The sequence below is a fragment of the Lissotriton vulgaris genome, chromosome 2_1, assembly GCF_964263255.1.
Source record: "Lissotriton vulgaris chromosome 2_1, aLisVul1.2, whole genome shotgun sequence".
Lineage (NCBI taxonomy): Eukaryota > Metazoa > Chordata > Amphibia > Caudata > Salamandridae > Lissotriton > Lissotriton vulgaris.
The window spans coordinates 584,179,474-584,204,143 of record NC_141687.1 but is presented as its reverse complement, the minus strand read 5'-3'; the positions used below and the strand labels follow the sequence as shown (position 1 = coordinate 584,204,143).

At 48.8% G+C, this 24,670-nt stretch overlaps 1 protein-coding gene across 8 annotated transcripts in view; it reads right to left on the bottom strand.

Annotated features, from left to right (window-relative positions):
- The window catches only part of CPSF7 (cleavage and polyadenylation specific factor 7), a 218,030-nt gene that overhangs the window by 160,415 nt on the left and 32,945 nt on the right, over window positions 1-24,670 (bottom strand). For 4 of the 8 annotated variants that reach the window (XM_086955617.1, XM_086955615.1, XM_086955616.1 and 1 more), the window contains exons 2-4: window positions 8,670-8,771; window positions 5,698-5,743; window positions 188-442 (exon numbers count right to left, since the gene is read on the bottom strand). In XM_086955617.1, coding sequence (XP_086811743.1) covers window positions 188-298 — 111 coding nt within the window. In that variant the 5' untranslated portion in view covers window positions 299-442; window positions 5,698-5,743; window positions 8,670-8,771. The remainder of the gene's footprint in view (window positions 1-187; window positions 443-5,697; window positions 5,744-8,669; window positions 8,772-24,670) is intronic. The other 4 variants (XM_086955610.1, XM_086955612.1, XM_086955611.1 and 1 more) reach the window with 1 other exon arrangement.

Genomic DNA, 24,670 nt, shown 5'->3' with positions numbered 1-24,670 from the left:
GACAATTGATGGCGAGGTTTGCGCTCACCTCATTTTTAATGGTCTTCAAACACTTTCATGTGACTTAAGTGAGACAAGACCCCCAAAATATTTAAGCTGAAGAGTTAAAAAAAAGAATGTTTTTAAAGAGAAGCTCTAGATGTGGAAATGGCGCCAGTACATTTTGGAAGTCACTGCTCACACTCACCCAGGCAAAATTGCCCACATAGACGGATGCTCGCCCTTTCCGCGCAGCATAGTTGGAGAAGTTGGAGCCCCATGACTGGTCATTGGATTTGGGGGCGGAACTGTCGCCCATTGCGGCAGAACCAGAGGAAGGTGTAGAGGCTGGGCGTGGGGATTGAGAAACCCTGCGGGAACCCTGCTGCTCTTCAGGTGGGGCTACTGTGGCTGCTAAAACATCATCATAGAGGTCCACCTGCTCTGCAGCAAACTCTGTATCCTAGAAAGAGACAATAAATTCCATCTGAACATGACAGATTAACATTCATAGCAACGATAGTACAATTTTCACATAATTGGTTCTACATTACAACCCTGACACATGCCACAGCTATACATTATTTAACACTGAAAGCATACATAATTGAACTTTATCCAGAAATATAGAACTACAGCAGTTTCACCTTTGTTATCAGATGTTTTTGGAAAGGGTATGTACTGGAGGAACACAATATGCAGTGATGTATAAACGAGCACTGTAAAAGCCAATAGGAACAGGATGGGGCGGGGAAGAAGGTTTAAAAAAGTGCATTATGACGCAGCCTGCATTGAATTTGAATTTAATTTGAATTTAAAAACATTTATTCAGCGCACTTTTACCCAGCGGTTTCATGGCGCTATGTGTGATGCAGTGGACGGCAGCAGCTGGAAGAGGTTAGGCAGTGTAAGCTTGCGCAAATAGGAAGGTTTTGAGATCCTTCCGGAACTGTAGGTAAGAAGGTGATGTGCGGAGGGCAGTGGGAAGGGAGTTCCAAAAAGCTGGAGCAAGAACAGCGAACTTCGCTCCACCAGCCTTCTGTTTTTTAAAACGGGGGGTAGCTAGAAGAGCCATATGGGTGGAGCGAAGTTCTCTGCCTGGAAGGTAGGGCTTGATAGCAGAGCATATGAACTCGGGGGCAGTACCCGACCTGGCCTGGAAAGTGAGGCAGCCAAGTTTGAAAAGGGCGCGCTCTCTCACCGGAAGCCAATGTAGTGCTTTGAGCAGTGGAGTGGCCCGATGGTATTTAGGTAGGCCGTGAATCAGGCGGGCAGCCTGGTTCTGTACCAGCTGCAGGCAGTGGATCGCATAGGCAGGAGCCCCATTGTAGATTATGTTGCCATAATCAATGCGAGATAGTACCATGGCCAGCACAATGATTTTTAAAGCAGAGGGGGAAAAGAAACGGGAGACTTTCCTAATTATTCTGAGGGAAAAGAAACAAGAAGAGACCACTGAACCGACTTGTGAATGAACAGAAAGTTGTGAGTTTAAGAGGATCCCAAGAGTTTTAACTTTAGGCACAGGGAGTGGAGGAACACCAAGTGACGGGGGCCAAAAGGAGGGTGACCACGGACTGCAACCACCTCCGGTCAAGACCAGCTCGGTCTTGTCCGGGTTGAGTTTGAGGTGGTTGCAGTTCATCCAGTCCTGAATGAACGTCATAACTGTCTGGACATTCTGGGCGGATGAAGATGAGTGGGAAAGGTTGAAGATTAGCTGGAGGTCATCGGCGTAATTAAACACTGTGACCTCCAGCTGCTGTAACATAAAAATAAGGGGGTAGATGTATAAATTGAACAAAAGAGGGGAAGTGATGAGTCCTGGGGGACCCCGCACTCTACCTTGCGGGAGGCCGCGGCGAAGCCAGCCAGATGGACCGCTTGAGCTCTCCCGGCTAGGAATGACTCGAGCCACGAGAAGGCCAGGCCCTCTTTGCCCGCCGCCCTGACACGGTTGAGGAGGATGGAGTGGTCCACCGTGTCAAAAGCGGCGGACAGGTCCAGGAGGATCAGGGCTTGCGGAAGGTTGATGTCAATACCTTCACGCAGTTTGTCCATTACTGAAATCACCACCTTCTCCGTAGAGTGCAGGGGACGGAAACCGGCTTGACAGGGGGAGAGGCAGTGATTTGCCTCTACATGGGTGCTCAGAGTGGTCGTGACGTGGGTTTCAAGAACTTTTGCTAAGTAGGGCAGGAGGGAAATAGGGCGGTAGTTGGAGGGGGAGGATGAGTCGGAGTCAGGTTTTTTTATGATAGGAATGACAACCGCTGATTTATGTGGGCTAGGGACAGTGCCGTGTGTAAGCGAGTCATTAAGAAGGGTCAGGGGTGGGGTGGGGCAGGCTGAATAGATTTCCCTAAGGATGTGAGCTGGGGCAAAGTCCAGGGGGGAACCTGATTTAACACGATGAAGCAGCGGGAGAAGTGTGTCATTGGTTAACAGTGGAATAGTGGTCAATTTAAGGGCAGTGGGGGGTGGGGAGGGATTGACAAATGTAGGGGAAGGCGGGGGGAAGTTATGTTTAATTTTGGCAACTTTGTCAATGAAAAACTCGTTGAGCGAGTTGCAGAGGGACTGGGAAGGGGGAATGGTGGACGTAGCTCTGCTGGATGATGCCAATTCATGGACAGTAGAGAAAATTTCCTTCGAGTGGGACTCTGCTGCCATTATCCTGCTCGTATAAAACTCAGTTGCCATGACAATGGCATGGCACTTTATTTCTAAGAAGTTCCTGAATTCCAGGGTGAGCAGTGGATGGACACTGATTAAACTTAAATTAATCTGTGCTTGGTCCATGCACCACGGAAAAAAAAGGAAGTGGCGCATGGCAATCACTGCGCACTTAGAAGGCAGCAAAGAAGTGACAACGCCGCAAACAAATGGTAAACAATGTTCCAACCCATTATAAAACACAAAAATCCTTCAGTGAGAGCACATGCTAACACAGGCTTGACCTAAAAAAGCCTCTGACCGCTTGAACGCCAGTGCCGTAAAATGTAATGAATTGAGTAAGCAAGACTTAACTACTCAGACAATAGACCCCGAAAACGCTTACAGGACGCTCAGATGGATAGAAAGGAGTGATGCTAGGATTCTTGAAATGAGGGGAGGATGAGCAGTGGTAATCATTGGATCCCCCCATTCATAAAACAGACTAAGGCAACATTCAACTATCCACAGCACAGAAGTTGCACCAGTACTCATGTGGCACCTTCATTACTTACTAACTCAATGACTTCCTGTATTGTCACTATTACTGTGCTAATGTGGCTATCATCTCAATATATAACAAGCATTGGCATAGCCAATAGGTCTCGCCTTTGGGACCGTTTAGTTTTTCAGCACAATATCCTTGGTGCAACAACATCAACTGTTGCACTTATAAGGTCCCTAGTGCAAGCGTTTGGAGCGCCATGAGAGTCCGGTTTACTCAGGATTTGTAAACAGACGTTGGTCAATGAGGTAGACTGCCTTTTCCTGTTCTAGTTGTTTTGGGTGCAAAACTGAACAGTTCAGTGGGTTTGAGACCGTCCTGTTGAGTTGCCAGCTAAAAGAGTCTGAATGCACCACTGTTCTAATGACTATTTTGTTTAAAACAGAATGTTATTGTAATTTAACATACGTCTTCGGTGCCTGCATCCCACCATACTGTAAACAAAAACAGTACAATTGGGATTTCGATCCAGCAGCAGAGGCATGTCGTGTTCAAATACAAAGCACATCAGAGATACTAATGAGGTGTATGACTTGCTGCTAAACTTTATGCATATTTCCAAGCAGTATACTACTCCCACACAAAGAGTTGAGGTCTCTCGCAAAACAAACAACCCTTCATTGAACTAGCTAAAGTACAAATTCACCCACCCAGCAGTGTCTCCTCTTCCCTAAAGCAAATCAATGCAGCTTAGGTAGGCTATACCTTCCAAGTAGTCCCTGCCAGCCAGTCCCCTTCCAATGCCCGCCAAAGTAACAAACACATCAGGGATGGAAAGTAGAGTCAAACCTGGGCATTAGGCCTTTGACCGAAGGCAGTGCCATCTCCATCGATCTGGAAGTAAGCCAGAATCATGTCCAATGACAAATACTTATCCAACTTGGAGACAAACTGGATGCCTGTGCAAATGAACTCGGTGTTTCACGGATGTGCGTGACCAGACAGGTAGGGTAGTTGACCAATAAATTACGGTCATTGTGTATTAGAGACAGGTTCCTTTGGCCCCAGGGGTATGGTTGCCAGGCAACTGCCTTCACAACACAGAAAAGGGACTGTTTTACTAGGGCAAGGAGAAATCTCTACAGAACTTGGAACAAAGCACAATACAAAGCAATGGGAAGGTTCGTGCCACTGCCCATCATACAGCTACACTTTCAGGATGGGGGCTCCGTACAAAGGGGGGGACAGGATGTCACATTCACAATGGCCATGGCAAGAGTATAGGGGAATCAATATCTTATTGCTACCATTGTCAATACACGTCACTGAAAACACTCATCCTCTACAAAGAAGAAAAGTCCAGGCTCCCAATTATAAGGCACTAGTTAAACTGTTACAAGAGGGCCACAGCATCCTCCCTAACCGAGGTACTAATAACATTATAGGAATCTCCAGGCCTTTTAAGATGAGACAGTAGTAAATGCACTTTCAAGGTGGTAGAAGAGAATGAGGGACCACCCGTCAGCAGAGCTGGTTCTGCTGTGGAGTGCTTCTTGTTGAAAAAGCAAGCAAAACCAGAGGGCTTGCAGAATTCCAAATCCAGGGACGGGAAGATAAAGCAGGTCAGAATCACTGACAGGGCAGTAGAGCATCAGTTCCAACAAGAAAGGCATCACAGACCTTCTATACAGTCACTGGAGAGCCAAACTGTCTTACCACGCTTTGTCCAACATCAGGATATGCTCCCCTTGTTTGATAACCATAGTGTGCACCAGTGCCTCGAAACTTCATTAGATGTAGCAGGTTATGCGCAGGATGCGCGGCCTTGGAAATGTAATGCTAATGTTACGTACCATCACTTTTCTACTTCAGTGTTACATTATTTTTTTTGAAGCGACCTTAAGTAGTGCAACCTTTATCCCATTTTGAGACCCTTGGCTGACTGCAAGTTTAGATATTCATAACAAGTTTTATATAAAACGACACTCCATGCTTAACTGCTCGCCTCCAATCGCTTTAAAGGATGTACACTGTAGTCGTTAGTTTGTGACCAGTTCCCCCTTGTTGATAATTATAGTTTGTGTCTATGAATGTAAGTGTTTGGCATGTAATATTTCTGTCACTCAACAAGTGCTTACATTCCTTTGCAGTTTCAATGCTATACGGTAAATATAATATGAAAGTACATATTCTGGATTTCAAAGTTCTACATTAAGTGTCCCAGTAGATTCTTAATCGGTACAATAAAAAGATATGTTGACTCAACCCCAACAACCGTCAAAACGTTTTCCTCAGAGATATTTTGGGGCCTGTGGGTCATATACAGCTCAAAAGAACAGAATATATCATTAGGTCTCGCTTGACAGTGTAGCTGTTGGCATGACGCATTGTTACCAAATCTTTTAAATATACAGAGTGGGCTTTGGCCCCACCCAGTAAAGTATTACCCTTGTAGGTCAGACGTGACAGCAAAGCTGTCTGCAAGACATATCGTTACCTAATCTTTCAAATATATAGACTGGGCTTTGCCTTGCCCTTCAGGAGTAGAGCCCTCTCACCTCAAGCTGTCTGGTGCATCACTCCGCCTTCCAAGAAATGCTTCAGCTGAAATACATGAGGGACTATCTTACATCCGCAAATGAAAATTAATTGTCAAGCTGACTGTCACGTTTAATTCTTTAAGCCCCCCACCCCACATAAGCACTACAAACCGAAAGCACTTTTCACCAGTGGTGGCAAAGCTTTACATATTTAACAGCATTTGTGCACGCAACACATTATAAACACCATTCATGACTGTTTTTACACCAGTGGGCACCTTAAAATAAGACCATGGGTTTGCCAATGCTCGTTTTTTCCATACGTATGCATATTTATCCTACTGACAGATGTTCAGGGAGTGCAAGAGCATCAGGGAATGTGTGAAATACTTTCACTCGCAGAGTCGGCTACATACATGGCTGTGGGAGCCTTGATTAATAAAATGAAAGTGAATCTGCTCCGATCGCTGCCTACAAGGGGGTTGTGAAGGGCGAGGGCTAGAGCAATGCATAGCTACTGGATTGCCTTGTGACCATCACATGACTGTTTGACGTTATTTAACTTCTGGGCCCATTAGCGTGTAATAAATCCCTGGGCGATGAAATGCGCCCCATCCACACTCCCCCAAAAAGACGCTTCAAAACAAACCAGGGGGTACACCTCGCTCAAACTATCGCCAACAGTGGTCTATTGGCACTTGTGCACGTTTGGCGCTTACCTTACGGGAGCGAGCAGCGGCAGGGCAGATAATTGCTAACAAATGGCACCACGGCTGGTTCCCGCAAGAGAAACGCCAAACGTGAACGAATGGCAATAGAGAACAGTGCAAAACATGCAAGAGTTTGACAATAGTCCTGAGAGATGCCAAGAGGTCCCTCCTAAGCAGCGCTTGCGCGCTGCGTAGGCGAGACCTAAAAAAAGGCAGAAGAGATCTGCCCTCTAACTATAGACTTATAAATCAACTAGATTACAGCCAAAAATTTGTTTTGCAGGCAGGCCCTTGCAAGGCTTCAAACTTGGATATATGATAATCAAATTCTTGAAGACACACAGGTAGGCTTGCAGGCATTAGAAAAAGAGCTAGTACCCTCAACAACTCCTCCGCTTCAAGGTCATATGCTGGAAGTATGTGACCTTGAAGAGGGATCACTTTATGTTGCCTTCCTAGATCGGAGGTCAGCATTTGACGTGGCCTGAGTGACAAGCATTGGAGGGTGTTTGATGCCTATGGTGTCCCTGAAGATCATCTCTGGATTTTAAGAGCCGGTCACACCTACATGTAAGCTCAGGTGGGATGGAATGTGGGAGGCGATTGGACTAATAGCATCCCCATTAAATCAAGGTGTGAAGCAGGGCTGTGTACTTGCACCTACTCTCTTTAGTCTTTATAACAACGGGGTAGTAAGATGGCTATCAGATTGCAAGTACGATGCATCCAAGTCTGCAGGAACAACAGTGCCAATTTTAATAATCGCTGATGATGCCCTTTTTATTTCAAGAGCCCTCGTGGGTCTCCAGGCGGAATTGGATGAGTTTGTGCCATGTAAAAACAGGGGCTTGGAGTAAAACTCGGCAAAATCAAAGTATATGGAAATTAATTCACATAAATCATTTAGAGGCAGAATGACCATTGAAGGTGCCCCGATTGAACAGTTTAAAAACTTTTACTAGCTCGGAAAGGCGGTCTGAAACCTAGTCCTGTGTCGCGCAATTGGGAAAAGTGTAACACTAACTTGAACCAGAGAATGTTACCAATTAGAAGGACATTTAAGGCTACTTCGGGAGGAGCTGTATCACCAGTGTTTAAAATATAAAGAGCCATGGTGGTGGGTGCAGCCTTATAAGGGACAGAATTATGGAGGTGTATAGATGCATCCGTCCTAACACTAGTATAGAATAAATTCATATGGGGACTTTTTACTTTACCTGTGAGCACTCTCATAATACGTTTAAGAGGGGATTCAGCACTACACTGCATCCAAACCGTTGCTTCTTTGGTCAACACTGGAGTTCTCTACTTATAGGGAATATTTAACTGAACTGATCGCATGTGACCAGCAAGTTCGCACCCCATGGTTAAAATGTCAAAAATCAATGTAAAGGGGTTAAGATGTAAGCTTTATGGAACACACCAGCAGAAATTACTAAAGGTGCAATACTGGTACTAAAAAAAGCATATTGGGAAAAGGTCATCTAAGGGATTTGGTGTAACTGTGATGTTAGCAATTTAACAGGGAGGTTCCTGAATAATACATGCCTGCCTAATTTTGAACCATACATGATTAGAAATTCTCCCTCTCAAGTTAGAGGATTGTATATTCAGTTTAAATGTACATGTGTACGTTTACCTCTAAATGGGATAAGGCAGAAGGCTCTTTGATACATTGTGCACTCGGTCTGGATTTAAAAGAAACGGAAGGCCACTTTTTCTGCCCTAGTTTTGAAACCCCACCCTAAAACTAGATTATAGCTGTATATAAGCTGTTGTGTGTGAGGCACCATCGGGAGGTCTTGAGGCTATTAAAAAGTGACGCAAGGGAAACAATAGTCTTTGCAGTGGCCCGATTTCTACAGTAGGTTTGGCAAATTAGAGCAAAGGATTTCCCTGGAGGTAATCCTTAACCTCTTGTGATATGAGGAGATTTAAGTGTTATAATAACATGGCACATAGTGATGGGTATTCTGCTGCTCTCTATTGTATCCAGTTGGTCCACCCAATGGGCCTCTTTTTTTCTACCAAAATACTTACTATGAAGTAATTTCTCTTTAGACAGAACTTAGGATGTGGACTGCTACACACAAAAGATGATGGATTGAAAGCACTGAACGGAATCAAAACTACTCTACCTACCTGTAGAAATACATGGCATAATTAAGATTTTGGACATTTCTATCTTGTACCTGAATACAGTGGCCTACACACTCTGATGCAACTCCAAAGTTTACGACACAAAACCTGTATCTAACCATCTCAGTGTTTCAAACATACCTGAATAAACTCTTCTTCCGCATAAATATCGATGAGGTCCAATCCATCCGCCATGCTGCTGGGAGCGTGATCTGAAGAAATCTTAAGGGAATGTAGCCAGACCTGGAAGAAACAAAAGCATGGTAAGTGGTCGGTGCTGCTTAAAGAAAGAAGTAGCCAGCCTTTCTTTCACTTATGCACATGGCCAATGCTTCAATGGCATGTTTTGCTTGAAAACGGCAAGTGTGTAAATTAATATATTGATACAATAGCAACTATTTAATATATTGATACAATAGCAACTATTGAGTGACACTGATAATGGAGTTCATTCTCATACTCAAGCTCTCCCCTTCAGAATACACACCAAATGTGTGAATGCAGTTACTGTTCAATGATCCCTGGTCTGACCCCGTACACTAGACGTGCCAGGTGTTGCCAGGCCACTTATTTGACTCCGTGCACCTCTTTAGAGAGAAAGAAATCGATACATCATCAGATCAAACAGAAGAGTTTGTGTGGCACCAAAGTAACTATCCTCTCCTTAAAAACTCACTCTTCTCTAAGGTGTATCAGGACTAACCAATCGAACAAGTTATTTACCTTCAGTAACGATATATCTGGAAGAAACAGTAGTTAGTATTAGATTCCTTACCTTAGAATATCCCCAGGCGTCAGACTGGATCCGGAAACTTTTGCGTAGCAGTACCCCTGCGCGTCGGTAGGTGGCATCTGCGGCTCCGCGTCAGTCATTGCCGTCGTTTGCGCCGGGATGACGTCGCCGGAGTACTTAGACGCCGCCCTCGCGCACTGATGTCAGTTCTTATACACAGCTATTCCGCGCCAGAAACGCAGAGCCATGATAAATACCAATACTGGTGCCATGAAACTAGGGCCCTGAGAGGGGATGACCTTAACCCTAGATATCGGTTCGCAGAACGGGGAGGATGGGTGGGTCGGTAAGGAATCTAAAACTAACTACTGTTTCTTCCAGATATATCGTTCCGGAAGGTAAGTAACTTGTTCATCTGAAAGAAACAGGTTAGTATTCGATTTCTCACCTTAGAATAGATACCACAGCAATACCAACCCTGGTGGTGGGTCTGTGAACCAATAATCACACCAGAAAGTCCTGGAGGACGGAGCGGCCAAAGAAGCTATCCCTCCGGACTTGACTGTCCAGGCAGTAGTGTCTTGCAAACGTGTGCAGCGAGGCCCACGTAGCTGCCTGACAAAGGCTCCCTGACCCAGGGCAGTAGTAGCCGCCGTGGCCCGAGTGGAATGGGCCCTCAGCCCAACAGGAGGTTCCTTCTTAGCCAAGGAGTAGCATGCCTTGATACACAACACGACCCACCGAGAGCTGGTTCGCTTGTGTACCACCCGTCCCTTCTTAGCACCCACGTAACCAACAAAGAGTTGGTCACCCACCCGGAACTGGCATATGCAGACCAGATAAAACGAGAGCACACGTTTTGGGTCCAGACGGTGGAGCCGCTCTTCCTCCTTTGAGGGATGCGGAGCGGAAAGAAGGTGGGCAAGGTGATGGACTGCCCGATGGGAAGGCTGTGACAACCTTGGGCAGGAAAGAGGGTCTTGTCCGCAACACAACCTTGTCCGGATGGACAGAAGGGAAAGGAGGTTTGGAAGAAAGAGCCTGGAGTTCACTCACTCTTCTGGCAGAGGTGTTGGCAACCAGGAAAGCAGTCTTCAGAGTAAGAAGGCGAAGAGGACAGTTATGAAGTGGCTCAAAGGGAGCGCACATATGATAGGTAAGAACAAGGTTCAAGTCCCACTGAGGCATCACAAATTGAACAGGGGGAAACATGAGTGTGATGTCCTTCGAAAACCTATTTACAATTGGGGACTTGAACAAAGATGGCTATTCAGGTAGCCTCAAAAAGGCTGAAAGGGCAGAAAGGTAGCCCTTGAGAATTCCCAGAGCAGAGCCCTGCTGGGCAAGAGAAAGAAGGAAGAGGAGAACATCAGAAAGAGGGGCAGAGAGAGGATCCACAGCCTTTGCTGTGCACCATGCCACAAATCTGTTCCACCTGCAGGCGTATACCGACTTCGTGGAGGGACGCCTGGCTGCCAGAATCACAGTACAGACTTCAGGAGGCAAGTCAAATGGCCTCAACTGTCGCCGCTCAATCTCCAAGCATGTAGGTGGAGACTGGACAGGTTCGGGTGGAAGACCGTCCCCTGCTGCTGCGACAGAAGGTCCTCCTGAAGAGGCAGACGAACCGGGGGACCGACAGACATACTGAGTAGCTCGGGATACCAGTACCTTCGTGCCTAGTCCGGATAACTTGGGCCCGGTCTCGCTTTATCTTCTTCAGCACTCTGAGCAGAAGTGGTATAGGCAGAAAGGCGTACAACAGACCGCAACTCCACTCGCGACGAAAAGCGGCTCCGAGTGAGTGCCGCCTTGGAAATTCCAACGCGCAGAACTGATGACATTGCGCATTCTCTTCTGTGGAGAGTAGATCTAACCAAGGCTCTTCCCACTGCAGAAAGAGGCCTTGCGCCACATCAGAGTTCAGACGCCATTCGTGATCCATCATGCACCGCCGGCTGAGTTCGTCCGCCCTGGCGTTCAGAGAACCTGCCAGGTGTTAACCACCAGGGTCACGCCCTGATGTTCCAGCCACTGCCCGAGGTGCAGAGCCTCCTGGCAGAGGGTCCACGACCCCACCCCACCCTGTTTGTTGGAGTACCACATGACAGTGGTGTTGTCCGTGAACACCTGCACTATGCTCCACCGGACAGAGGGGAGGAATACCTTCAGTGCTAGACAAATCGCCCTCAGCTCCAGAAGGTTCATATGGAGCCGGAGACCAGAGGCCTCTGATGTCTGCCTCACCCATGTGGCCTCCCCAACCTAGGAGGGACGCGTCTGTCACTACAACGTGGTCCGGTTGGGGTAAGTAGAGGGACCTGCCGCTGACCCAATCGCGGTCCGTGAGCCACCACTGCAGCTGTCTCGCAGTGCCCTCCGAGATCAGGACATGGTCGGACAGGTTGCCCTAATACTGGCCCACTGAAACTTCAGGTCCCACTGCAGAGCCCGCATCCGCCACCGGACGTGATGCACCAGAAGGATGCAGGTGGCCATCAGCCCCAGAAGCCGCAGCGTCAACCTGACCGAGACCCAGGATAAAGGCTGAAAGATTGGAATCAGAGCCTAAATATCCCGAACCCGCTGTTCGGGAGGATAAACCCGAAACTGCGCAGAGTCGAGAACCGCTCCGATGAAGAGGAGCTTCTGAGAGGGGCACAGGTGTGACTTCGGCACATTGATGGAAAGCCCCAGCTGGTGCAGGAGGTCTGCCGTTGTCTGGAGGTGGCGGACGACTGTCTGGGGCAAACCCGCCTTCAACAACCAGTCGTCGAGGTAGGGGAAGACTGAAACCCCTAACCTGCGCAGATGAGCTGCGACCACAGCCATCACCTTCGTGACCACCCGTGTGGCGCTTGTAAGGCCGAAGGGGAGCACGGTAAACTGAAAATGCTCGTGGCCTACCGCGGCGCCGGTGGGCCGGCAGGACGGAAATGTGGAAATAAGCGGCTTGCAAGTCCAACGCTACCATCCAGTCTCCTGGGTCCAGGGCAGCTAAGGCCTGAGCCAGTAAGACCTGAGCCAGTGTCAGCATCTTGAACTTCTCCTTCCGGAGAAAGCCGTTGTCGTTCTGTAGGTCCAAGATAGGGCGTAGGCCCCCTTTGCCCTTCTTGGGTACCAGAAAGTAGTGGGAGTAACAACCAAACCCTACTTCCGGACCAGGAACGCGCTCAATGGCCCCCTTGGCCAAGAGGGCCGTAACTTCCTCTTGCAGAAGTTGCAAGTGGTCCCCAGACATGCGGTGGTATTGTGGTGGCATGGCTGGAGGGGTTGTCTCGAAGGGGAGGGAGTAGCCCCTTCGGACGATTTGCAACACCCATCTGTCCGAAGTGACAGTGCACCAGTGGAAGTGGTGATGGCGAACCCTGCCCCCCACTGGCGTCACATGGGCCTGAAAGCACGGACTAGGAGGCTTCAGAGGCGGATGCTGCGGGGGAAGGTGTGGACTGGCCTCGCAGTTGTCCCCGACCGCCGCCACGGCGGTTTCCATGTTGGATGTTAGTCTGCTGTGCGTGGCTGGCAGCACGTGTGGGAGCGCCCCTTCCTTGGCCACGAAAGGAGCGAAAGGCACCCGTTTGCTGGCACGGGGCCGAGGCCCAAGGACTTGGCCGTAACCCTTGTGCCCTTAAAGCGCTCAAGCGCATGGTCTGCCTTGCCGCCGAAAAGGCGACGGCCATCGAACGGCATGTCCATAAGAGTGTTCTGGATATCGGCCGAAAAGTTGGCGGACCTCAACCAGGCGTGGCGACGAATCACCACCGTCGTTGCCATCGCTCTGCCCAGTGAGTCGGTGGTATCCAGCTCACACCGGATAGAAAACCGTGCTGCATCTCGACCCTCCGCAAGGGCTTGGGTGAGTTTAGTCTGGACCTCCACCGGACATTGTGGCAGCACGTCCGCGACCGTGTCCCACAGAGAGTGGGTGTAGCGGCCCAAGAGGCACCTGGTGTTGACCGCAGTCCCAAACTCAGGGAGGAGAATACTTTCTTACCGTATTGCTTGTACCTCTTGTATTCCAGATCGGGCGGGGCCGCCGGGAATGCGTTCTGGGAGGTGGAGGCCTGGATGACCAGGCTCTCGGGGGTGGGGTGGGTGGACAGGAAGCAAGGGTCGCCCGGAGGCGGGCGGTGGCGTCTGGCCACGTTCCTATCTACAGGCTGACCTGTAGCGGGCTTGGACCACGTGCCCAAAAGAACGTCTGACAAGGCCTCATTAAACGGCAGCAGAGGCTCAGCCGAGCTTGACTGTGGTTTAAGGACTTCAGTGAGGAGGTTAGTCCTCACGGCCGCGACGGGGAGTTCCAGGCCCAAGGCCTTGGCCGCCCGCGTCAGCCCCACACTGTAGGCAGCACCCTCCTCCGTAGCCGCTGTGGGAGGGGAGACAAAACCAGTGTCTGGTGAGGTGTCCAGGCCACTGGCAGTCCCAAGCTCACCTGTCCAGTCCTGCTGAGACTGACACTCCCATGTCAGACAGTCCTCAGACCCCTCCCAATCCCCCTCGTCACCCATCTCCTGGTATGCAGGTTCAAAGGAAAGGGCCAGTTCGTGGAAGTAAAAGTCTCCATATGACGTCGAGAGCAGCGCCGGAACCGAATCGACGGCAGGATCGGGGATGGTGTAGCCCGGAGGCGGCGCCATGGGCGACACCCTAGGGGCCGGCGCTGGTGAGGTCGTCCGTAGACGGCCCGGATCCGGAACCGGAACCAGTGAGGGCCTGCGGCACCGGGACCGAAGTCGCCGGCGGCACCGGGGCCGAAGCACCCGGCAGCGTCGGAGCAGAAGCACCCGACTCACTAGGCCCCCCAGCCGGGGCCGCTGGGCCCGAAGGCGCCACGGAACCCTGCGGTGGAGGGAAAGACCTCATGGCCATGAGGTACCGCTCGATCTCCTCTGGCGTCGTGTCATGCCCAGGGACCGGAAGGTATGGGGCAGGTTGCGACGCCTGCGACTCTGTCGGAGCCGCGTTAGTGGTGTCACCCGAATTCCCGCGCGAGCGTCGGGGTGGGTCGGAAGAGCGATGACGCCTTTTGACCTCTAATGCCCCTTACCCGAGGATCTTGATCCCAAAGAACGATGCAGACTCTCGGAGCTACGAGGGCTCCGACCCCGCGACCTGTCCCTCCACCTCCTGTGGGACCGGTACCTCGAACGGCGCGGGGCTGACTGCTGGAGCTCAAGTCGCTTGCGGGACCGCTCCCGCCTAGCCTTAGACGTCAGGGCCCGGCAGTCGGAGCAGGTTCGGTCGTCGTGGTGGAGGCCTAGACACTGAAGACACCGGCGATGGGGGTCGGTAACCAACATCAGTCGGCTGCACTTGGAGCAGGGTTTAAACCCGGGCATCCCTACCGGCACCGCCTGAGTCAATCGACTCGAAAAACAGATCAAAAAGATCAAAGTTTTAGTCAAAAAATGACTAAAATGGTACTACTTCTCCGGATCTGCGCGTAGCTGGCGCAGAAAAAAGGAGAACTGACATCAGCGCGCAAGGACGGTGTCTAAGTTCTCCGGCAACGTCATCCCGGCGCAAACCACGCCTACGACGGACTTGGAGCCGCAGACGACACCTACCGACGCGCAGGGTAACTGCTACGCTAAAGTTTCCCGATCCAGTCTGACGCCTGGGGATATTCTAAGGTAAGGAATCTAATACTAACCTGTTTCCTTCAGATACTTTAATCCCAATCCCAGTATTCTCCTATGATACTGTCTCTGCCTAGCAACCTTGCATACTTAACCAGACTCCATGCTCAATCTCTCTCAAAAAACCCAAGCCATTTTTTCTAGGGACCCACTGATTTCTGCACTACGATCCAGTGAGCAAACAAACCTATCAAGATACCAACCCACCCCTTAACTATTCTACATTATGAACCTTTAACCACTTTCTTCACAGGTAAGCAATCAGGTGGATTTAAGTAAAGTATTAAAGCCCCACACCTCATCTGCTTCATCAAGTGCTCCCCACACTCCTCTATTAATCAGACCTCAAAAGTCAGAAACTCTTCATCTGGAATACTAATTAAAATGACTGGCAACTTTCTCATCATTGAACCATGTTCCCTCTTCATAGGGACCTCCCTCGGTCACCTTTCTATTAAAGAAGCCATCTAACAAATGAAGTCACAATAGGTTTAACAACCCTACTGGACATCAAACAATGGTACTTTGGAACACTTATTGTTGGTGACAATGTCAGGTTGGGAACTAGGCCAGGTTGTTTCTTTTCACTTTATGGCCCCCCTTAAGGATGCCTCTAAATCTCAACGTCTTCTGGACCAACTTTCTCTCGCATCTTCAATATCCATCCAACTTTCAACCTAACCATTGTATGAGTGCCTGCTCTCATCAGTCTTGGGCAGTGGGAATCTGTATAAGAATCCATTTCATTCCCAGTCTCGCATTTTCAGAATTTAAACAGTTTCCTTTTTATTGGGGTTTCGGTAGAGTTTATTGAAGTTTTTCAATGTGCTTACCGAATCTAGGCTCATTGATTGTACTGTGACATTTCCTGCACCCTGTGTAGCAGGATAAATATCTTAATTTATATTGGCTTGCAGCTAACCAAATTTGTATAATGTTTTCTGTATTGAGGTCATAACGGACACTACAGATCACATTGGAAAAAAATCTATCAATTAGCAATGCTATAATATTACAGTCAGTCACTAATAGGATGTAGGTGAATGCATAAAAAAAGAAACAAAGAACAGTACAGAAAGGGACAAGAAAAAACGAAAAAAGAAAGGACCTATGGAAATGGGTGGTCATGACCAGACTGCAGTTGCTCCAAGTAGCCCAGAAACTGCACCCATGTCTAAGACGAGCCCGCTGATCATCGCTGTTGATAATCAGGCGCTCCAGAAGGCCTTTATTGATAAATTCATGCCACCAAAGCATAGCATTGGGAGCCTGAGACAACAACCTGTGTCCAACCAAAATAGGTCAAGCTAGAGTGATAGCACAGACAACAAGCATTGGCATAGGCAATAGGTCTCGCTTTTGGGAACGTATCAGTGTTTAGCCATGCAACAGTTGATGTTGTTGAACCAGGGATATTGTGATGCATAACTAAATACTTATAAGGTCCCAAAGGCGAGACCTATTGGCTATGCCAATGCTTTTGCCGGGTGTACAGAATTGTTTTCTAGATGAGGGTAAGGGAAATAGATATGTGTTCAATGGCCTTTACCTAATACTATGACGGCAGACTATCTGAAGGAGTAGGGTTCGGGGGAGTGTATGCATGGAAATCTGAAAGCTTGCATTTTGATTAAAAACAGTGGGAAACTTTGTAAATAGGGGGAAGTAAGCGTCTGCAGGCACAAGTCTACATACGCATGAGGCCGGCCAGGAGTTTTCATGTGAATCGTTTGTCAAATAACTGCTCCTCGTCTTATAAAATACAGTTAAGAATGAATAATCATTTTCTGGGGCAGAGAAAGGGAGCGGACAACAAACTAGCTAAAGTTTCCAACGGATATATATTTTGTTCTGTATATGCTAAAATTGGCAGTGGTTTCTTTCTCCAAACCCTTTAAGTCCATTGCAAACCATAATGCGGGAGTAGCATAGTGAGTGAAAAGTGGAAATGTTTTCAGTTTTCTCTAAAACTTCTTTATTGTAATAATTGGCAAAATATTTTGGAAAAAAGTACATAACAAAAGCTATACGCGTAAATAACAATTTGACACCAGGGTACGCAGATCGGGCATTATCCTGAGGGCTTTGCACGGTTCTATGCCATGCTTGCCTCTACAAACAGAGTGGGTTTTCTTCCAACTGAAAAAAAAACGGATTTGTTCCATTGGTGGGGGGAGGGGCTGTTTTTCTTGCCTCTAATTAGTCAGGCTGTCAATTAAGCAGGAGCCTTAACAAAGCCTAATTATACCACTGGCACAGACTGTGTCCCATCCAAGAGAATGCTCCAGATTTAAGTTGTTTAAAAAAATATTGTGTTTGAGTTAAAGAGCGTAGTGGCGTCTGCCTGTTTTTTTGTGCATTTATATCTCAAACGGAAATGGTGATGGGAGAGGTTACATTCCAAAAAGTTTCACATTTACTGCTTGACAGAACAGATTAAAGCATAGAGGGGTGGAGCGTAGAGGGAATACAAAATAAATAGTGATCCGGGTGCACTTTCACCAAGTGATGTACGTACGCCCGCAGTCTGCTCATTTTCAAGCACTGCACTTGTGCTTGTGGCACGCCCCTGCTCTCTACCGCAAGGTGGATGCCGACACAAGCAAGAGTGTGCGCTTGAAAATTAGCAGAGCGACAGCTAAAGGCCCTCCTATTCAGCGCATACGCAGAGCGTAGGCGAGACCTAAAAATGCGACCTAAATGAACTGGTATAAGAGAAGAATGGCCGAGTACGATTCATTTAGGGTCCTACATTACAATAATTGGGCAGAGAATATTCAGCTTACCTAATAATGTCTGCCAGTAGTGAGAAATGGCAGGACAGGTTGCAAAAATATTAACTGAATCAACAGAACATCGTTAACACTTTTGAGTCCTCCTTCAGATTCATAATAAACCAGCATTGGCATAGCCTGTTCTAATGCTCGTTTGTTACAGCTTTTTGGTATGTGATAGGGGTTGCGGGGAGGGGGGTGGCGCAAACAGGAGGGTGGAGGTTGGTAAATGGTATCTTAATTACAATACGAGCAGAGGAGGGACTCTTGGGGAGAATCAATAGACCCCACATTCCGAGGGCCCACTGAGATGCTGCTGAAGTGGTGTGCTGAGGTGGGGCTGTGGTGGTGCACTGATGCAGAGGTGGCGCTGTGCTGATACTGTGATGGTGCTGTGCTGATGTTGAGGCGGTGCTGTGCTGGAGCTGAAGTGTTGCTCCGCTGATGCCGAGCTGTTGTTGCACTGATGAGAAGGTGGTGGTACTGTGCTGCTGCAGAGATGGTGCTGTGGCTGTGCTCAGGTGATGCAGTGCTGAGGTAGTGCCGAGTGATGCTGTGGTGGTGATTGATACTGAGGTGGTGATGAATTATGCTGAGGTGGTGGTGCTGCACTGGGCCAAGTGATGTTTTGTGGTGGTGATGCTGTGGTGGTGGTGAATGATACTGAGGTGGTGCTGAGTGATACTTAAGTAGTGCTGTGCTGGTGTTCGGATGGTGCTGAGAGATGCAGAGTTGGTGCGGAGGTAGCTGTATGGTGCTGCGCTGGTGCAGAGGTGGTGCTGCACTGGTGGTGTTGCACTGGTATTGAGTCATGCAGAGTTGGTGCTGTGCTGAGTTGGGGCTGTGCTGGTGCACTGAAGCGAAGACGGTGCTGTGCTGATATGATGCTGAGTGATGTGAAGGAAGAGCTGAGTGATTCATTTTGTTGCATTGAGGTGATGCTGTGTCGGTGCCGAGTTGCGGCTGAGTGTGGTGCTGTGCTGGCGCTGCGCTGGTGGTGGAGCGGGGGCGCCGAGCTGAGATTGTGCTGAGGTGGTGCTGCATTGATGATGTGCTGGTGCTGAGGTGGAGCTGCGCTGGTGGTGGTGCACTGATGCGGAGGCAGTGCTGTGCTGAAGTGTTGCTCCGCTGATGCAGAGCTGGTGTTGCACTGGTGCACTGATGAGGAGGTGGTGCTACTGTGCTGCTCTTTATTTACCTATTTTAGGTTTAATTTTGGTGATATTGGTTGGTCCTTGGAATGAATGATTGAAAGTTGGTTTGTGAAGTTACCCAAGGGGGGAAAACTTTTTGACTTACTTTCCATACCATCGTAAATGTTGCTTTGGGTATAGAAATGAGGATCGATACCATAGAGTTCACATCGATAGGACTAGGCTACTCATTGTGGAATTAATGCACAGGCGTTGAAAGTATTTGTTCCAGTTACTCTTCTGTCTATGAATATATGCTAACACGGTGTATAACTGAGAATGTCCGAATATCTTGCCATAACTGTTTTCAATGCTAATAAAGATATTTTTAACAAGCATTTACAATGCAATAGGTCTCGCAGCATTAAAGTTTGAGTTACTGGCATTGTAAATGACAATGCTTTGCATAAATTTCTTTATTTTTTATTTGGAATTGGTATATAAACATTGTTTGTGAATGGTATTTTTCATTGTGAGGTCACAAGTTTCCCGCTTCACCACTCCCTAGAATTAAAGAAAAGTTGTACTACCCTTTGTAGGTTGGAAGGGGATTTCTATAGTCAAATGATCAGGTCATCATGGAGGGTACACGAAAAAAGAGCAGAGAGAGCAGAGGTGGAAGCGAGCTAACGGTGAGGTTGTACAAGAGGACTGAGACACAGCAACAGATCTAGGGCAGGGTCAGTTTGTGCTTGACGAGTGATGCGCTGACCCCACTTGCCTTTCAGAGGCAGTTGCGTGTACCACAGTGTACCTATGTATGCGCAAGCTACTTTTCACCTGGCAGTGCATACAAAGTATTCCACTTCGGCACACACACTTGTTCCATTGCCAGCGTCCTTCAAATAATTTAGTGGGTCCTCAGGCTTCTGTACCCTGGTGCCACTGCACCTGCCACACTAAACAAGCTACACCCCTGGTGCTGCTGTGATGGGGGTATGCAGTTTGCGGCATCATTGTTCACGCAAGAAACACGACCCAGCTAAGCTACATCACTCACTCCTGCACAGTAAGCACTCTGAATATGCTCGGCACACTCCCACCCCCTCCTCTTCCGTCTTCTTCACCTCCTCCCCACCACCATCCTCATCACTTCTGCTCCAAAACTTTTCAGTACTCACTTTGGCTCAGGGAAGGTGGAGAGAGGCAGCTGGTAGACCTGGTGGCAGAGGGATGTGTGCCACTGAGGCGAAGAGCAGAGGCTGGCACCTAGCTCTGGCAGGGCACTCCTCCCCCCGCGCTGGGACGCACAGTGGTCTGCTCCAGTGATTTACGACCCTCCTCTCCCTGCAGCACTCCCACCCTGGGAAAATGACAAGCAGCAGATGGGGGAATCCCCCCCTACATGCCAGTGAGGACCCCTGCCGGGCCCAGGAGGAGGGGGCCGTCCGCGACGTCTCGAGGACGGTATTCCACCCGAGCATCCCTCACCCTTCCTCGCAATTCAAGGGTTTAGAGGTGAGGGGGCCTCTGATTTGCTTCCTGCAGATGACATGGGCAGAGCCCCCTGCAACATCCTACATTACATGCCTGTCCGGACCCTGCCAGTTGTGCCCAGTCTCCCAACCACTGCCAACAGGAGGCGCCAGGGCACTTGTGTGAGGAGAAGCAGGTGTCTTGGTCAAGAGCGGCTGCATATGGGATGGAGAGGTCCTGTCCGTTAGTGCGCGTGCAGCAGTCAGGCCGGAGCTCGCGCAGATGACTGACTGGCAGCACCGGAGCTCGCAGCAAAGTTTGCACTGAGCCGATGGCCACAGCAAGGAGCACGCGCCGGCCTCGGGTGCAGGGCTCCGCGGACCAGGACAACGGACCTCAGCATGGAGCAGAGGGGCTGCGCGCGATCTGGGCCGTCATTTGCACAGAGTGTGTCCGTGGCGCCGTGGGCTACTACCCCTGGTTCTCGCCTTTCTTCTTCCTCTGCACCCACCACGGGGAGCTGCAGGGTGACGGGGAGCAGGGAGAGGTGCTCATCTCCCTGCAGATGGCGGGGAACCCTGCCTACTACGTACCTGGACAAGAATACCATGGTAGGTAAAGCATGGGGCGCACAGCACTCCGAACCCACAATAAAGTTTTGCAGAAGGGAACCTGGGGCCGGCGCGAGGCGCTCGGGGAGGGCTGGTTTGAAAGTGAAAGCGCACGGTGTGCAGAATGCGCGAGCCATATGGGTGCCCGCTTGGGGGGGGGGGGGGGGGGGGGGGGGGGGGGGAGAAGGGCGCTGGCTTGGGCGGCGGGGGTGTTTCTGTGTGTGTGTGTGTGTGTGTGTGTGTGTGTGTGTGACTGTCCGCACGTGTGTCTGTGTGTGTGTGTGTGTGTGTGTGGGGGCAGCATGCCGGAATCGGAGCGCGCGACCTGATCAGATTCCGGCAGGCTGCGTGCGCGTGCCAGTCTCTTGTCCTCTCCTCTTTAGTCCTTGAAAGCAGAAACAATCACAATAAGCCTCGCTTTGCGACAGCAGGGCTTAGCCCTGCAATTGCAGGCACGAGACCTAAAAAATTGCTATGGATGTGTTAGAATGACATTTTTTGTTTTTTTGCAAGGAAACACAACCTTCTGGTTTAATCCTTTTCTCTTGGCACAATCATGGAGTAAATATTTCTCTATTGAGTAATTCTTTCTCCATTGTTCTGTACCTGTTAACTTCCAATAACAATAAGGAACAGTAAATGTGACTTGCTATCCCCAACCAATAACATAGTAGCTTAGAAGTAGGTATTGTTCTCTGCGGGAAGCTGCACAAACTGATTTACGGCAGTCCACACAATGTTTACGTGCCAAACAAACACACATGCAGGTTGTGGCAGGGAGAGCAATCTTTACAGCTATGCTAACTTTATCTTTCATATAGCATACAAAACAAAGGTGTAAGCGCCTTACAACCATCATGCATGTGAGGGATGAAATCGATTTCCTACATGTATATTAATCTTTTGTGTTAGCACGATGTATCTATATTTGCATGTATATTATAGAACACACAAATCAGTTATGCCAATATAGGAACTTCCTTTTGTTTCCTGTCCTACATTTCTTTCGTATGCAGACTACGGACCAAACAGACTCCATTTTGTGTACACATGTATTAGACTAATGATGGTCATGGGCCACCCCCCCCCCCCTTTTCAGTAGCAGAGTAAGTGCTGTTAGTGGAGTTACACAGACAGCTGAATACATACTATTCTTTCTTCTTCCAAGGTCCAAGGTCACATCTGGTTTCAGAGGTGATAAGTGTATTCCTAGAAGCGCCGTACTCGTGCTCCCAGGCACCAAGACGAAAGGGAGTCACCCTACTGACCCTCCCCAATACTAGCAGAAGCAGACTTTTAAATGAGCTTTGTGTGCCATATATGCTCTTTCCTTTAAACTACTGTGCCTACCAGTAATTTTCCATGTACGGTGATTTTATGTAACGCAATGAAAGTATATATACCATGTATTGGGTGTGAATCGGCAGTCTTCTCCACGCACTGGCAGGGTGAGGTCGGAGTGGCTCCTCTATAGAGTATTGGTAGTCTAAAACAATTGACTTTTCTTCACTGCCAACTGATTGATTATTTGGTAAGACGATAAGTGGGGGCTATTGGTAGGTATAGCTCCTTAGATTATTTTTGTACTACGTCAGTTGGCGACTCTGGTGGGACTCCGCGTTTGGGGTCGTCCTCCCATAAGACGGGCAAGAAAGGACAAACGAAGGGGTACTCTGGTCGAGGGGGTGGACTGACTAACGATTCTGGCTGAACTCCGCTCTTACGATCAGAGAGCCCCAGCTGTTAGTGACCCCTCGCCAGAGTCCTACGGGCGTAACCCAGGAGCTGACTGTTGGTTTTCAGGAGTGGGCAGTGGAGAACACGCAATCATACCTGTGTGCACCAGGTGAGTGTATTGATTTGGTGTTTTTGGATTACGCTGTTGAGCGGCATTTTAAACAACAGTTAACTGTGTTTGGCTGGGGGCCGGCGTGCCACGGAGAACTTTGGAGGTCTGACGGGGTGGCATTGAGGCACTGGCACGGGCACATGCTCCAAGGACTCGTTTGGTGAATATTTTAGGTTTTCGATCAGACGCCTTGGTGTGGCACGTGTGGTGCGCACTCGGTGGGACTGTTCTCGGAAAGGCCCATAGTTGGAACTGGGTAGCTTTTTGGACACATCTGAAGCGGCGCTAAGGCAGTGGGCTCAGTCAGAATAGTCCTGAAGGTGAACCAGGGAGACTAGGGGATGGTCTGTAGGCCGGTCTGTGGTTAATTCCTGTCTGATGGCCTCTTGGTAGTCTTTGGACTGCCTGTTTTGGTATCTGTTGGTCTGGTAGTTGGAAATCTACAAGTTCTCAATGAACGAGCGTCGACGGGCTCCGTTCTTCGGTTGTTTGGTTTTTGGAAAAGACATGTCAATGTAAATTATTGTGTGTTGTCGTTCGTTTTTCTATATGACAGACCCTGTTTGAGGTGCAATTGAACATAAGTGAACATGGCCATGTTTGAAAGCGTGTGAGATGGGTGTGTCGTCGAAAAATAAAAATGTATTTCAGTAAAATATGTTTTGGATGCGTTTGCCGCCGGAAGAGCGGACTATTGGATGAAAGCCAGCCTGCCCCGCCAGAGGACTGCCCAAATTTTTATATGAACCTAAAACATGACCTTACGCCTATTCTGTTTAATAATTTATGGCACAAGTATACGAAGGATAATGTGGAATTGCAATGGCCTTTAACGGGATCATTTGATGAGAAAAAGATACAGTATTTACAGGATCGATTGTTCGCCAAAAGAAGCCGACAGGCAATGTTTTCTCCAAAGCTGTGGCAGAAAGAGGCTAAACGCATAGGTATATGGGAAGAAAAGTTAGTTAAATTGAAAAATGGTCAGACCATAACCCAGAAGGCTGTAGCATATGATAGGGAACATGTTGAATGTATAGACAGGCAGTTTAGGTTGCAGGTAGATAAAAGTTACATGGCTCGTACAGAGCCAGAGGATGAAATTGAGGACTTATTGGATGTGCGTCCCCCGCCTCCTTATGCTCCGCAACAAGTGTACCCTGTGATACCGCTTGTAAATGCCCCTGCTCCGTCAGTTGCACAAATCACGGCCCCGGTCGTTGCTGCGGCTTCTACGCCCATGGTGCCCACATTTACTCCCGTTTCCCCAGTACCGGCCACGGCTACATTATTGACTAGTGGTTTGTCTCCTCCTATTTTGTCCTCTGTAACATTAGCTTCACCAGCCTCGGCCTGGCCTTCCTTGTCGGCAACGTCGACTCCCGCAATGTTTGGTTCAACCCCTTCTCGTGCTTCCGGGACTTTGGCGCCCGGCGGCTGTATAACCGCAATACGGTGGGCTCAAAGGAAAAGCAGATGGTGATAGATCAAGCATCTCAATGGGTGCGGAACGCCATCTATACAATCACAGATATTTGGGGGACTACGCAGGATTATGAACCGGTTATGAGGCAATACGCCTTAGAGACTATGGCCAATCCCTTAATTTCCCTATGGGAGCAATATTTCGCAGATGGAAGAGCCCCACAGGTTCTATATGACATTGTGTACCGAGCACACAAATTTGAGTTAGGATTAGAAGATGTATATGGGAATCTGGTGACTATCATGAAGTATCAGGAAAGGTTGGTTTTCAAAATGTCCGACATGGGATACTCAACATCCCATGCAGGAAGTACATCCGATCTATCACCCCGAAATTCCTGAGGTCAGGGATAATGCTAATCAAATTACTCAAGCTCGTGTTGAAGCTCGATCGTGGAAAAGGAGCGAGGTTCTCTCCCTGAAATCCCAGCTACCTGAC